Source organism: Salvia splendens, chromosome 5, assembly GCF_004379255.2.
Source record: "Salvia splendens isolate huo1 chromosome 5, SspV2, whole genome shotgun sequence".
Classification (NCBI taxonomy): Eukaryota; Viridiplantae; Streptophyta; class Magnoliopsida; order Lamiales; family Lamiaceae; genus Salvia; species Salvia splendens.
The window spans coordinates 6,189,385-6,204,885 of NC_056036.1; the positions used below are offsets into that span (position 1 = coordinate 6,189,385).

Genomic DNA, 15,501 nt, shown 5'->3' on the forward strand with positions numbered 1-15,501 from the left:
CATAAAAAAATATGTCTCACGTGCTCCAAATGTTGCACAAGTAAACAACTATACACTATAATTCATCAAAATAAATGATCACAAACTTACCAATAAATGGTCTACAAATTTAGTTCATAAGACGCATAAATGTGCACGACGCGTTTGACAATCCAAACAGCATTTCCCACTCCACCTTAGTTGAATCCGATGATATCCATTTTTTAAATCATTCTTTGATATCATGGAACCATGTAGTTGATTGGACTCAATAGATCGTCGAACCTTTCGACAGGAAATTTGTAGTATTTGATAGTTCAATAGGGTAAAAACCTAAAGTTCATCTTGAAGATTTTTTTTGAAATGAAAGAGTGTGTTGACAATTGAAACATAAATAATAAATAGGAGTCTAACAACAATATCTTACATAAATAGATTTTAGGATAGAGCTCTATAGAGTTCTATCACCAAATACAAAAGAATTGCCGCAAAGAACATAAATATCAATCATGCAATACATATTGGAAACATTGTCACAATTAATGGACAAAATGTAGCATCATCATCAGCATAACGTGAACAACCTCCTTGTGAACCACAATGATGGCAATATTTTGTGCTACATCTGCATGGCACCAGAAACAAAATATAATTATATAATACTCCCTCTGTTCTAAGATAAATATCACATTTTCCCTTTTAATTTATCTCATAAAAGATATCATATTTTTATTTTGGAAAACGTTCTGTCTCATATTAATATATAATTCCTTCTTCATTAAAAAATAGGAATTTTTGAAATGACATAAATTTTAATGTATAATTGGTAAAGTAAGAGAGACAGAAAGAAAGTATTGTTAGTTGAGAATGGTCTCATTTTATAGAAGAGAAAATTTTCCTAAAATAGAAAGTTCTTATTTTTAAATAATGGGCCAAAATGGAAATAGTTTCTGTTTTTAAAGGATGGATGAAGTATATATATTTTTCTCTCCACTTAACACATAAAATAAGTATCTCCTAAAATCTTGTGTTATCATCAAAGTGTGACATCTACCTTGGGACACAGAGAGTATAAGAAATTAAAGGATTTAGCATAGGTCCAGTATTACTATGAGGTCTTTTTCACTTTTCTTAACTTTTATAAAACGAAAATACCCTAAACCATTTAAAGGTCGACGCGTGTATTCATATAAGTTACTCTCTCCGTCCCACAATAAGAGTCACATTTTGTCATTTCAGTCCATCCCACAATAAGAGTGGCATTTCATTTTCACCATAAATGGTAAGTATGTCTCACATTTCATTATCTCACTTCACTCGCATTCTATTATAAAATCAATATTAAAAAGTGAACCACATGTTCCACTAACTTTTTCAATCTACTATTTTTTACTCACTTCGTCCCAAGGAAGATGACCTCTTACTTGGGCAGCACGGGATTTTATGCAGCTTTATTTTGAGTGTTAAGTGAAGAGAGTAAAGTAAGATAGAGAGACACAAAGAGAATAAAGTAGAGATAAGGGTATCTTGGTTGGGACAAATCAAAAAGGAAAGTGAGTCATCTTTAATGGGATGGAGGGAGTACATTTCTTAAAACTCATGCCCACACCAAAAGTGACTCCTGATGTAGGACGAGGGAAGTATAATTATGCCTGTATATAATAAAAGAAAAGGAAGATACCATTTCGACAGGATTAAAAAAGAGAATTTAATTCTAGCAATAATTAAAATGTTATTATAGCGAAATAGACAAAAATCACAAAATAGATTGTGATATATACCTGCACACAACAAGGGCACAACCACCAACACGCTCTATCGACTGGCCAAATCTAGGGCATCTTGTCCACTTCATTTTTTTAACCAAACGATCGAACCGAACGTCGTTTCTATCCCTTTCTTGGGATCTCTCGTTGCACCTAAACCCGGCGTGTCATGGAACCCTACACTTGTAGCAGAGAGTCGCTTGCATCGAGGGCACGCACATTTCGTGGTCTCCTCGTTGCACTCGTTAAGGATCAACTCAGAGCAGTTCCGATAAGGGCAGGAGCAGCTTGCGTAAGCTGAAACATATGATCTGCAGAGAGCATCGGGCCACTTCACGAAGAGTGCTGATGGGATTATCGGCCGGCATTCCAGAGGAGTTAGGGTTTTTACACAATCCAGCTTTGGGCACTTTATGCTACTTATGTTCTCATCAATCATTGATTTGACGTATCTGCCTATGCACTAATCAATCACAAAATTCGACATCAAATTTATAATTAGATGACTTGTTTAACTTAAACTGCTCAAATAAGGGTGTGTTTACTATTTCATGACAATAGCGACTAATAATGTACGGTTTTATATAAATGGGAAAGCAAACGAAAAAAAGTAGAAAAATAATAAGAGACGAAAAGCATACAACGTACCATGAAACAAATTTTGTGAACAGAATCGGTGTCAGTGGCCAAATTTCTGGCTCAGCATTGCTGGTTCTATACAGATTTCACAGGTGAATTTTTGCTGTATTTCATGGCTCATCTTGCTTGTATCGTCTGTCTCAACTATCTCCTTACTTTCAAACTATTTTTTTAAGTTAAAGATACGACTGAGTAGTGTATCTTTCTCTATATGTATATTATACGTTTAAAAAGAGATTCGTTGCTATAAAGACGTCGACAAAGTCAGACGAATATTTGGAAAAAAGATTTAAGAAGATTTCACTTGAGACAATTTCGATATATTTATTGACTCATTTTCGAAGTTGATGGGAAAAGAAAAACCCATATACGTCCAAAATTGGTGTGATTTGTTGAATCAGTATCCATATTTCAAATTAACAACAAATAGTACAGTATTCGCATCCACAAAGGAGCAGTGTAGTGAGTTGTTTAAAATACTGTCCGTCTCATAAGAGTATGCACTTCTGAGTATAATTTTTTAGATAGAAAGAAAAAATTATTAAAATATTATTAGGGAAAAATGAGTCTCATCTCAAAAAAAAATTAAAATTAAAAAATTGCATACTCTTGTGTGATGAATTAAAAAGGAAAGAGAGCTTAGAGAGAGAAAGTAATAATTTAATATTGGTACCAAAAGTCATAGTAATAAGTTTATGACATAGAACCCTATCTACTACACTCTTTTTCTCATGCCTTTTGCAGGCCACCAAAGAAAAAACAATTCGTTATCTAGTACGAAACAACTACAAAGACAATTTCAGACATTTCTTCAGGCATCTATACAATGATAATTCATCATTTACATACAACTTCTGGGTCATCCTCAGTTTGGGGGCTTTTTGCTCTTTTTCTGTGCAGTTTTAGCTAGGCTTTCGGGTACATCTCGCTTTCGTTTGTTATTGCAGTTCTGGTTGTTGTCGCCGTTGTTGTTCCCTCTGGTGCTGGTTGAACTCTTCATCTGCAGCGGTAACGTGGCTTTCACGAAAAATTTCAATTTCCACAAGGTGGATTCACTCTGCAAAAAGAATATCGAAGTCAGGAAGTATTTTGTGTTACTTATGGATCTTACATGTAAGGAAGGGTGTAGATAAGAGAATTATGATATGATCGGACGATGTTGGGAGACCTGCGCGTCAATGTCAACTTCCACAGTTTCTCCAGCTGCTTGAAACGTGGGGTCGTTCTGGGCAATTATGTCTACAGCCTTATTGATGTCCTCAGGAGATAGACGAGTGATAGCACTCCCAAGTCGTTTCTTTTCTTCGGTTGTCATCTTTCTAAAACAAAACAAGAATTTATGCATAACAGATATGTTTAGACAATGACAGGCGACGTATATTTACCAATAAAATGAACTCAAAATGGTTCAAGTATTACACTACCATATAACTGAACTGATGCAAACACATCCCAGCTGCCTTAAATGGTAATAATGCAAACTGAACTGATGCTCGTTATTAAGTGTCCAAATTTGCAAATAGTATTTTATTCAGATAAAATATTTTATACAAGTACTTTCTTTAAACATTTCTAACATAATATAAACATATAAAAATTTATTTTGGGTTTTTGGATTCAGATATTTCGGATAATTTTGGATTTATATTCTTGCAAAATTGAATTTTCAGATCAGTTCAGACTTCAAATTCGGAAATAATCCAGTCTGAAATCCAAATGCTTAATCCTACAGTGCCGCTCCTCTCACCCGCCTCCCTCTCTCTCACTCTGTCCTCTACCTCTCTGGTGACTCAACTTATAAACACTTATAACTATTTATAATTTTTGTGTCTCCATGTGTTTATTTTATTAAGTTTTTAAGTGTTTAATTATAGTACTTGACATTATTTTTATGTTTTTGTTATGATTTACTCCTCAAGCTTACTCCCCAGACGACCTCAAAGCTTAAACCTCGCGGGTCGTTGGAAAGAGCCTTTTGAAACACTAAAGCTGATATTATCCGGAATGAGATCGTGTACCTTTGGATGCAACCAACCCAAAAAGTGATATCAGCGGACGACCTCCATCGCTGTTACAAATTCTCTCTTAGGTGTGCACAAAAGTTTTCATTTTATCTACCACAATTATGGTGCAGTTGCTAGGTTCTTTGAGAAGGTGAGATCACAACAACCAAGCACCCTAGTTTATGACTTTGATCCTAAAACCAAGTATACACAGCAAAAGAATCCATAAAATAAAAGTATAAAACACTATATTGCCAAATTTATGTCACTTTGGGGACACCCACACCTTGGGTTCAATTCAATCCCACTATTTTCCCCTCCCTAAACAAGATTATAAATAGATGGGAAATCCAAGTGATGATTTTCACAAAAAGTAAATTTACTATATTTTAAAGAACTATTAACCTGTCAAATTGATTTCCGTGTGTCAAACCAACTCGTGGGACACCCTATATTAACTTCAAATAATAAGGGCATGTGTAGATATAAAAAGTGTTGTAGTCAAGATATTATCAAACAGAGCAAATACATACGATATAAATCAAGAAGTTCTATGTGTTGGGACAAAACAAACCTGCATTTTTGAAGTACCGAATCTCTGAGTTCCTCAAGTTGTGCATCAACCTCATCCAGCTGGAATGGTTAATAAATGCTTTCAGACTATTTCCATGAGGCTATCTTAGGTAGAAAGAAGAGACTAAAATAGATGAAACAGCAAGTAAGAAATTATTTGCTTCCCTTTCCTTTATTACCTTCATTTGGTTTGAAGAAGGGAAACTCATATATAAACTTTAAGGTTCTTTTTCACTTGCATCAAAACATAATTCTCTAGTCATTTTGGCATAAGCAGCCTCTTGTGCAAGCTGTACATCTAGTTGCATATCAGCTTCTTCTTCTCTCCGCCTTTCTTCCTTTAAACAGACAATATATATGTCAAAAAAGCTACTGAAGTTGTTCTTTTTTGTTAGAATATAGGCACTTTTAAAGTAAGCATCACAATAACTTATGAACTTTTCAAGGAATAAAGTACAACCTCTTCATCAACTTTTGGCAGAAGTTGCAACCATTTCGTCTCAAATTTATCCAACAAAGTTTTGGCCATAACATGAACATCGTCTCTTTCTTTGTTATACTTCATTGCATTCTTCAATATCAGCCTCACGTCAGCGCATACTTCTCGAACATTTTTATACCCAGTACCATCTTTGGCCTCCATTCTGCATTTGATAGTGCTGAAATCCATGGGCTTCTCAATAACCTAGAGTCATTTGGAAGAAGTTATAGAAATGTAAGAAGAAACTGGAAGATCGAAAGGGACAGGAAACTGCCTGCTCATTGAAGAGGGCGAAACAAGTTACGAAATGAAAGTATGCTGAACAAAATCTCCCATGTATCATATTTTTAAACATCATACCTATTCAGCGACGAACATATTGATCAACAGATCTTCAAATTTCTCCAGAAACATTTGGTATTTTCAGCAAGAATGAAAGCATGACAGGCAGCAGATGGTTTTTATATTTGGGTTGGTTTTTTCTTTTTCTTTTTTGTCATTATTTTTACTACTATTATCTAATGCTTATTTTATTTGTATAGTAATTTTTTTTTTGGGGGGGGAGGGGGTCATGAAATAGAGAAAATTCAGCTTAACCTCATATAGTCGTGCAAACCAAGACCTACTACATCCACAGGCTGCAAGAATGGCCCCGCCCACTGGTGTTGAGTTAACTGAAATTGAAAAAATGCAGCAACAATAACTAAGCAGCAAACTAAAAATAAGAAATACAATCACAGCACAGTTGGAACTAAAGAGGGTTAACATTGTGAGACAGCCAGTACTATGCTATTTCACTATCATCCTGTGGTGGTAGATGATTCAACTGCACCCTTGATTCCTTGAAATAGACTTCCCTCACCAACAACATTATTTTATTTAATCCTACACTGGAGTTATTTCATCGAGACTATTCTCTAAGTTCATAAGCTCATTCCCCTAATTTCTAGGGCTTTAAGAGGGGACCAGAGTCAGACAACGGATATGTCGAACCAACCAATTTAATGTTACGTCAATCTAAAAGCTAACATGAATGGAAATTGTTCAGCTATAAAAGGAAACCAAACTAGAAGAAACAATAGAGCTACCTGTCGCAATATCGTCCCAAATTGGCGCATAAGCTCTTGCATTCTCTGAGCAGCAACTGCTTCCCTACTTGCTATATCTTGCTGCTTCTTCTTAAAGCTGCACGCAGAAAACTTGTCCCTTTCTTTTTCCTTCAATAAATAACCAACCCGAGTGTCCAGGTGCTTTGCATTTGAAGTGGAGTAGAATTGTTGAACCTCATTGAATTTCTGCTCAAGCTGCAAGTGCATAGTGTATACAAACTTCATTATATATAAAGTCATCAAAACCTTTTTTTGGTCTCGGAAATCCACTCCCTTATTTGATACAACTAACAAATTAACAATACACGGTCATTATTACTAAGAACACTGTAAAAGATCTCGAAAACAACCAGGTCTTCTTAGACAATGCATAATGTGTAAAAATGCATACTTTATACCACTTCAAACAACTAGTTAGTATATACGGCTTCGGCTTCGGCCGTAGTGTTACGCGCTCTAGATTACATAACTACACAAATAATCATCACGCATTCCTTCTCCCAAATGTAAGTCTTTATTCTTCCACCACCCATTTTTGAGATAATTGTACAAATTTTTCTTCCAACTAAACCTTTTAGCTCAGAACTGTAAATTGACAATAAGGTTCATCTTAAAATCCAATGTTCAATCAGAATTCAGCATTCAGATTGCGACATGGTCAGAACAAGGCGACAACAACTGGTCACGAGTAATTCCAGCGAAATCCATTGAAAATGATATCAGAAATATGACGCAGTCAGAAAAAATACAAAGTAATGAAAATTGTACTAAAATAAGGGGAAAATCGGGTTTATGGGGGAGTTTACACTAAATATTACGTAAATGTACCCATTTTGTTATCTATTCCACAAATGGGAAAAACGCCAACCACATTGGCGTTTTTATTAGTAAATACGCCAACGTCATTGGCGTGTTTTAAGGTAAATACGCCAACGATGATGGCGTTTTATACTTGTGCCGTATTTTGGGTGTATGCTCTCGGATTGTAATTACGATTAAACACGCCAACTTGGTTGGCGTGTATAAATAAAAAAACGCATTTGTAAATGGCGTGTTTTCTTTGTTGAAACGCCGAACATATTGACGTTTTGTAAAAGACGCCAACCGGAGTGGCGTATTTACTTAATCATGAAAAACGCCATTCTGAGTGGCGTGTTTAATCAGACTGATATACCAGGCGTTCCTCCCCCAAATCGCGAAAACCTCACAACACACAGCCTTCGCGATTTCTCCAGCTGCGCGCCTTCTCTCCGTGATTTCGGCCTACATTCATCAATCGGTGCTATTCTCCCCCAAATTCATCTATTTTATTCGGTTAGTATGCTTACCTTTTACATAATTATAGTAATTGGTGGATAGCTAGGGTTTGTAATGGGTTGTGAATTGAGTAGAAATATTATGCATTTTGGATTGGTTGAATGATATTATTGTTGATTATTATGTTGGATTGTGTTGGGTTTAAGTTAATTTGTGTATAAATTTGATTATAAGCCTAAACCCTAGGGTTTTTATAGCTAAAAAATTGGGCAAATTGTTTTGATTTATGTGGGTTTTGGTTGATTAGTTTAGATTGTTAAATTTGTTTAGGTTAGGCAAAATTGAAATTGGTAGGTTGGGCGAATTGTTAATTGAAATTGTTAATTTTGTGTAGGTGAATTGGTTTATGATTTTGAATGTGCAATGTTGTGTAACTTGCTTATTTGATGTTGGTGTTCAATTTTGTGATATTGGATTAAATTGTATCTAATTATTGAAATGGTTTATGGTTGGTTATTGTTGAATTTGGTTTATGAAATTGGATTAAATGTTATGGTTGGTTATTGTTGAATTTGAATTATGTAGGTAAATTATGGCATCATCTTCAACCTCTCGTCGTCGGCTTGCATGTGGTCCTGCGGATCCATCTGTATTATATTTTCAGAGACAACACGTCTCTAACAACATATGGGCAGGAGTTCCATCCGAAGATGTACGCTGCCGACGATTTGAAGGAAAAATTTGGGATGTTCCCATCCAGCAACATGTCTTGACAATAGTGGACCAGATGGGGTTTGGGGGTATGTTAAGGTGTGGTAAACCAAAAGAAATTGACCACCATCTTATCACAGCTCTGATTGAACGTTGGAGGCCAGAGACTCACACGTTTCACTTTCCAGTCGGTGAAGCGACTGTGACACTGGAAGACGTGGAGGTCTTATGGGGCCTGAAAGTTGATGGAGAGGCTCTGACAACTTACATCCCCCCGACGGACGCGGGATATTGGACGGACATGTGTATGGATTTTCTAGGATTCATACCGGAAGCATCCGAGTTGAAGGAAATGGCTTTTAAGCAGACGAGCTTATCGCGCCAATTGAGGATTGAGCTGTCTAATGACCACGAACACTACATATATGCTCAGCGGGCTCGTATCTATTGTCTGCTATTACTTGGTGGTCTGATGATCCCCAACGCCACCGGAAATAAAATTCCGTTCTTCTACCTACACTTTTTCATGGATATAGAACGGTGTTCTACATATAGCTGGGGTGGGGCGACGCTTGCTTGCTTGTACCACAATTTGTGTGAAGCGGCCGTTGGTCAGAGGACGGATGTAGGGGGAGCCTTAACTCTATTACAACTTTGGGCTTGGGAGAGAATCCCAAATATTAGACCGAGGATGCTAGATCCCGTGCATACAGACTATCTACCATGTGCAAGCGCGTAAGTTGTTCATTAATTGCGTTTTTAAACTTAATGTTCATCAATTTTCGTGTTCTTCGCTCATAATTTAAATTTTTTAGATGGAATGGCCCGGCGTCATATGTAAAAGCACCCGGACATTGTGTTGAAAATTTCCGAGATCAGTTCTCCATGATGCATCCTAATCAGGTACTTCATATATTTATAAAATGTTTTTGGTTTTTTGTTTTTTGTTTTTATGGAAATTATTTTGAAAAATTTGTATCACATGTAGTTTATTTGGAGGCCTTATCTCCACCGGGAGTTGCCGGAAAATTGTGATGCCGGTCGTCCTATATGGATGTCGATCACAACGCTTATTTGTTGGAATCTGGCTGAGCCACACCTGCCACACCGAGTGTTGCGCCAATTCGGGATTGTCCAACCGTATATCCCGGATCTCCCCCGGTTCCACGGTTCTGATTTTTTGAAACAGGATCGCCGTGGAAAAGCTGGTCGGAATTGGGTTCAATGGCACGCCAATTATATACAGGAGTGGGACAACAAACACTTTACGATATGGACTGATCTGGAGGACAGTACTGAGCCTGTTGCAACGGAAGAATATATGAATTGGTTTCGCCAGATCACTGTGGTGTATTTAACCAAACCCGGCGTGCATGCTGAAGAGGGATTCCACGAAACCGCATCTTCTCATAACTTTACGGTACATTATTTATACTTAACTAAACCCTGATTACTTATTCAAATTCATATTATGATATGTACTTAACTTTGAAAAATTGTAGGTGGAGACGCTTCACAAAATACGTCACTATCTAAGTGGCCGAGCTGCGACAGGACATTTCTGTCCGGATATGGAAACCATTTCGAGGATGGTTGAAGAAGGACTGCAGATATCCGGGGAGCCTCAGCTGATGGACTACCCTCCTTCGCAGCGCTCTGCAATGGACGTGGACGTACCCATAAGGCAAAAGGCAAAACGACGAACCAAGCAGAAAACCGTCCGCGGAGAGTCGTCATCTCAGTTCGTACACGACTCCGATGACGATTTTGAGGACCCACCTCCACCGAGCTCTGCACTTCGAGGCCGTCATTCTATTAGCCATACCGGTGGTACCGGAGAAGATATTGGCCTCAGTGATGTCCCCGCTTCTCCACCGCGGTCGTCTGTGCAGGAGGATCTTGAGAACGCTGTTGTTCAAGATACTCCTCCCTCAAGGATCCCTAGATCTACATCTACTATTGGGAAGGGGATACGGCGTCTGTTTATGCGGAAACGTCGTGACGATTGAACTAATTTGAACTCTTGATATTACTGTAATTTGATATTGATGTTTTTTCATTTGATTTGAACTCATTGATTTTAAGTCTTTATGATTAAGTATTTGGATGTCTGAATTATTATTTCCTAGTAGAAATGAAAATGAAAACAGGCAAATAAAGAGATATTGGCGTTTTTGTGAATGGAAGTCTCCACATCTGCCACTTTTGACATTTGCAGTGCGAGTCCAAGTACTTTACCTTCCACTTATTAGCGCCCTTTCCACCAATTCGACGCTTTGTTCGAACCACATAATGCCCTGCAATTGTGTTGGGTGCTCTCACATTATGCAATTGACCTTTTGCATCATTTTTGCACACCTTTTCATGCGCCCACGGGGTAAGTGGTGTGGCACACTGTGTTGATGCAATTGACCGGTCATTGAACCATTCTATTGTCCTCCAGAATATCATATCAATGCAAGCTTTAATTGGGAGTTGTCTTGCGCCTCTCAACACATTGTTGTAAGATTCCACCATATTAGTGGAAACCTCACCCCATCTTTTGTGTTTGTCATACGCCAGATTCCATTTTTCTAACTCCACGGCATCAAGGTACTGCAAAGCCTCGTTGTTGACGTTTCGAAGTAAACGACGTCTGATCTTAAACTTGCGCTTCTTGGTAGCAATACCAATTTTCCAAACAAGTCTTTTGACCATGATACCTTTGTGATTCTGCAAAACATTCTTTCTAACATGTACCAAGCAAAATCTGTGATGACCCACATTGGGTTCTTCTTTCCATATGGGAGAATTCATTGCATCTATGATTCCCACATGCCTATCAGATATGACACATATTTCATGCTTTGCTACATGAAGTCTAATGCGTTCCATAAACCAATTCCAACTTTCTTTGGTTTCCTCATCAACAATGGCATATGCAACAGGCAAACATTTCTTATTAGCATCAAATCCAACGGCAATAAGAATTTTACCTCGACATCGTCCACGTAGATGAGTTCCATCAACCGTTAAAACTGGTTTGCATAGTTGAAAAGCCTCCACAGCTGGTCCAAAAGCCCAGAATACGTACTTGAATACCTTGTTCATACCATTGCTTATTATGTCATCGTGCATCCATTCCACAATTGTGCCAGGATTTTGTCTTTGCACTTCATTCAAATAAGCTGGTAAAACTTTGAACGACCACTCCCATCCACCGTATACAAGCTCAATCGCTGTCCTCCGAGCATACCATGCTTTCTTGTAACTAACTTTGACATGAAATCTATTTTCAATATCCGCCACAATTGCTTTTACCTTGTAGCAAGGATCGTTTTCTATCTGATGGCGAACACTCAACGCTATCATACCCGACGAAAGATTAGCGTGGCCATTATAGTTACGATCCCCCATGCAAGTATGAGCAGTGCTGAACACTCTAATTTGCCAGTGTTCATCATGCTTCCTCAGTGTTGCTCGGCACTCCCACAAACATGGCGGTAAGGACTTATCTTTCGGATTTCCCTGTGGCCACTTACAAACTGCATGCCATCTCTTTCCTTTACTTTCAACAACTGTATATTGTCGGATTTTTTCCAAATGCCAATGAGTCACAGCTGCCTTCAATTCCAACTTCGTTCTAAATTTAGTATGCAAACCGACATTGGTAGGATCCTTTTCACTCCAATAATGCACACTGGGATCATCACGCTCAAAGTTTTTGGGATCAAAACTATCATATGGACCTGGTAAGGTGCGAAAGTAGTTGATTCCAGGCTGTGGGAACTGTGGAACTACTCTTCCTCCAACTGCCCTTCCACCAACTGATGTTTCTCCAACTGCTGTTTCTCCAAGTGGAATGGATGGTCTTGAAGCAACAAATTGTTCATCATCCGACGGATCACCATCTGAGTCTGTACTAACCGTGTCGGAATCTTCAGAATTATAAGGTGATTGTGGATCAAGAAAGTCGGCTTTATCAGGACCTATTATGTCCTCCACCACATCACAATTGTCACGATCCCCTAAATGCACGCCTCCAGCTTCAAAATCTTGTGTTGCAGCTAAATATGGTTCTTCGGCTCTCGTAGACGTACCAACATCAAAATCTTGTGTTGCAGCAAAATATGGTTCTTGGGCTCTCGTTGACGTACCAGCATCATAACTTATGACATGATGACTATGATGTTGAGTAATTGCCGAATACTCAACATATAATTCAATTACACCTCCAATAACCATACTCTCACTAAACATTAGTTGCATGCATACTTCTTCTAGTTGAACACCTATAAACGTGACTCCGGATCCAAAGCATATAGTACGTTTCCATATTATTTGAATATTGTTTTCATATATGCTTATCCCCATCCTTTCACAAATTTTTTCCACAAGGTCATCGTACGAAATTGTTTCATCCAACATAATGAATCCTTTAGCAAAAGGCGGATCATACGAAATAACTGCTCCGGGAATTATCTTTCCACCCCAATATAAATTGACACACCACGTCATACTATCTGCAATAATGTAAAACACAAATAAATATGTATTATTTTTACATTCATCATTATGTAGAGTCAGCCAAAAAATTGACAAAATAATTCTATTAAATACACTACAATATGTATTATCATAACAATCCATAAAATATACTATAACATATAATAGCATAACAATTGGTCAAAATATTTCCATTAAAATATATACTATCATAATAATCCATCAAAATATTAGTGTACCCATAATAATTGGTCAAACTATTATATTAATTACACTACAATATATATTATCACAACAATCAATCAAATATTGGAAGACTAATGTTTAGAAGAATGAGTCTAAAATTTGATATACTAACCGATTAGAAGGACTAATGGTTGAAAGAATTAGCCAAATTCAAAATATCCACGCTTAAATCCACCACCGGGTCGACCCGAGCGAAAGGTTTTTATGCGTTTGGGAAGGGTTTTCGCGTTTTGGGGAGGGAAAGTGTTTAGGGTCGCGATGTTGGGGGAGATCTGATAAGGATATGGTTCAACAGAAACACGCCGCTCAAATTGGCGTTTTTAAGCATAACACGCCAACCTCAGTGGCGTTTTTATTAATTAAACACGCCAACTACATTGGCGTTTTACCTGGTATACACGCCAACTTCATTGGCGTTTTTTCCCGTCGCTGTATTTGGCGAAAATACACCTCCAATACGACGCGAAGATAAACGCCAATGAGGTTGGCGTTTTTACTAATAGAAACGCCAATGTGGTTGGCGTTTTTCCCATTTTTGGAATAGATAACAAAATGGGTACATTTACGTAATCTTTAGTGTAAAGTGCCCCATAAACCCGATTTTCCCTAAAATAAGCTCTGATAAGCTGCACCTGGTCAACTTTTACGAACAGCTCCTCCACGCCTAGGTTCAAGCTCTCCGCTTCAGACATATCTCTCACCGTTCCTGGCGGCGCAACCACAGGCGCGTCAAGAACCGACTCGGTCTTTGCCTCCATCGTCTTTCAAGACATGAGAAAAATTCACGAATCGGAATTTTAAAAACAAAAATCATACCGAAAAGGAAAACAAATGTTATAGAAACTTCAAAGGATCCTACCATATTTGGCCGAAACTTGCAATCAGAGAAGCCAAATTTTTTTTGGTGAAAACGAGATTAACGCCTACACTTATCTACTAAGTTGAAGACATAGATAGGCGAATTACTCCTATATCATAATTATTCAGTCGACCAGAACCAAAACAATAAATTTCTGCTCAACTGCTTGGGCTGAGGCTTTCATATGCAAAAGAATTTGCGCTTTAATAACTTGTACCTTATATACATGATTTTTTCAACTTGGTACTTTTTTTAAATTTTAATGATGTAATTTACTCCATTTTTTGTTAATATAAACATTGCAAGTTAATTGTAATGTTAGTATCAATTCCAAGATGCGAACGGTTATTTATTTAAGCTAGAACCATTATTTTGAATGTTTGAATTGTGAAGTACTACTACGTACACTTACAAAATAAATGCAAATGATTGAAAAATAAAAACTCATAAAGTAAAAAAAGGATATTGTTTCCAACAATTTTGGTATGAGAATTTTATCAGCATTGGTTTACTTTTCCAATCGAATTTATGTAAATTTCCACTCTAAAAATATCAATTTTGTTCAAAGAATTAATCAATTAATGCTAGTTGAAGTAAGGCGTTGTTACTGCATAAGAATTAAGAACTAACATCAGCGCCTCACTTTTTTTTACAATAGGTGTTCTGAGCCCAACTTTAATGGAATCGGATTAATTCTGTTCGACCGGGTTTGTGGATTATTACCGAAAGTCACCACAGCTCCGCGCTGCCAACTACGCTACATCTCGTTTGTAGCGTCTAATTTCTAATAAACGAGTTTACTAGAGAATTTCTCATTATCAAATCTCGAACTTCTTGCTTACTACTTTATGTCCAAAATTTAAGCTGAGAACATTCACAATGCAGTCACGCCTCGGGCGCCTGCTCCACGCGGCTGCATTTGTTGCTCTTCTCCCCATACGATTGTTAGGCTTCCGCCCCTTGTCTGACTGATTCGCCGGCGGTCGCGCGATGCATTAAAGCTGCCATGGCGGCCACGCAAAATTTCCTTTTTTGTTAATTTAATACTCCCTCCATTCCACCATAGTTGAGTCATTTTCTATTTGGGAAAATTCACAGTTGAGTCGTTTCCCTATATGGTAATAATGAACTTACTTTTTTCCTTTCCTACTTCATTCTCCCTCTTTATTATTTCTAGTTTATTCACTTTATATTATATTTTCTCTACATTTTCACATGTCTTACTTTTCTTTCCCTCCATTTAACACAACAAACATTTTTCTCTTAAACTTCGTGGTGAAAATAAACGTCTCAACTATGGCGCAATGAAATGAGTATATACTATTTTCCTCTTTAATTACCCACTTTTCTTTCTCATTTTCACACCTCACTCCCTTTTTTCACACTTCCAAAA

General features: G+C 37.5%; 1 protein-coding gene across 1 annotated transcript; it reads right to left on the bottom strand.

The window, feature by feature from the left end:
* Nucleotides 1-3,249: 3,249 nt before the first annotated feature.
* On the bottom strand, nt 3,250-14,007 carry LOC121803701 (transcription factor GTE6-like). Its single transcript, XM_042203332.1, has 9 exons — nt 13,882-14,007; nt 6,530-6,745; nt 6,039-6,115; nt 5,795-5,801; nt 5,421-5,645; nt 5,200-5,298; nt 4,962-5,020; nt 3,553-3,703; nt 3,250-3,441 (listed from the first exon to the last, which is right to left on the bottom strand). The coding sequence occupies exons 1-9, from the start codon at nt 14,005-14,007 to the stop codon at nt 3,250-3,252; spliced, it is 1,152 nt and encodes a 383-aa protein (XP_042059266.1).
* Between the last annotated feature and the right edge of the window lie 1,494 nt (nt 14,008-15,501).

Bases quoted from the DNA above. Each gene is read 5' to 3' on its own strand.
- LOC121803701 (XM_042203332.1), bottom strand. From the start codon at position 14,007: ATGGAGGCAAAGACCGAGTCGGTTCTTGACGCGCCTGTGGTTGCGCCG. The intron at 5,021-5,199 runs GCAAGTGAAAAA...TAACCATTCCAG, and splicing joins CTAGAGAATTATGTTTTGAT to CTGGATGAGGTTGATGCACA. The intron at 3,704-4,961 runs GTTTGTTTTGTC...GTTTTGTTTTAG, and splicing joins TCGGTACTTCAAAAATGCAG to AAAGATGACAACCGAAGAAA.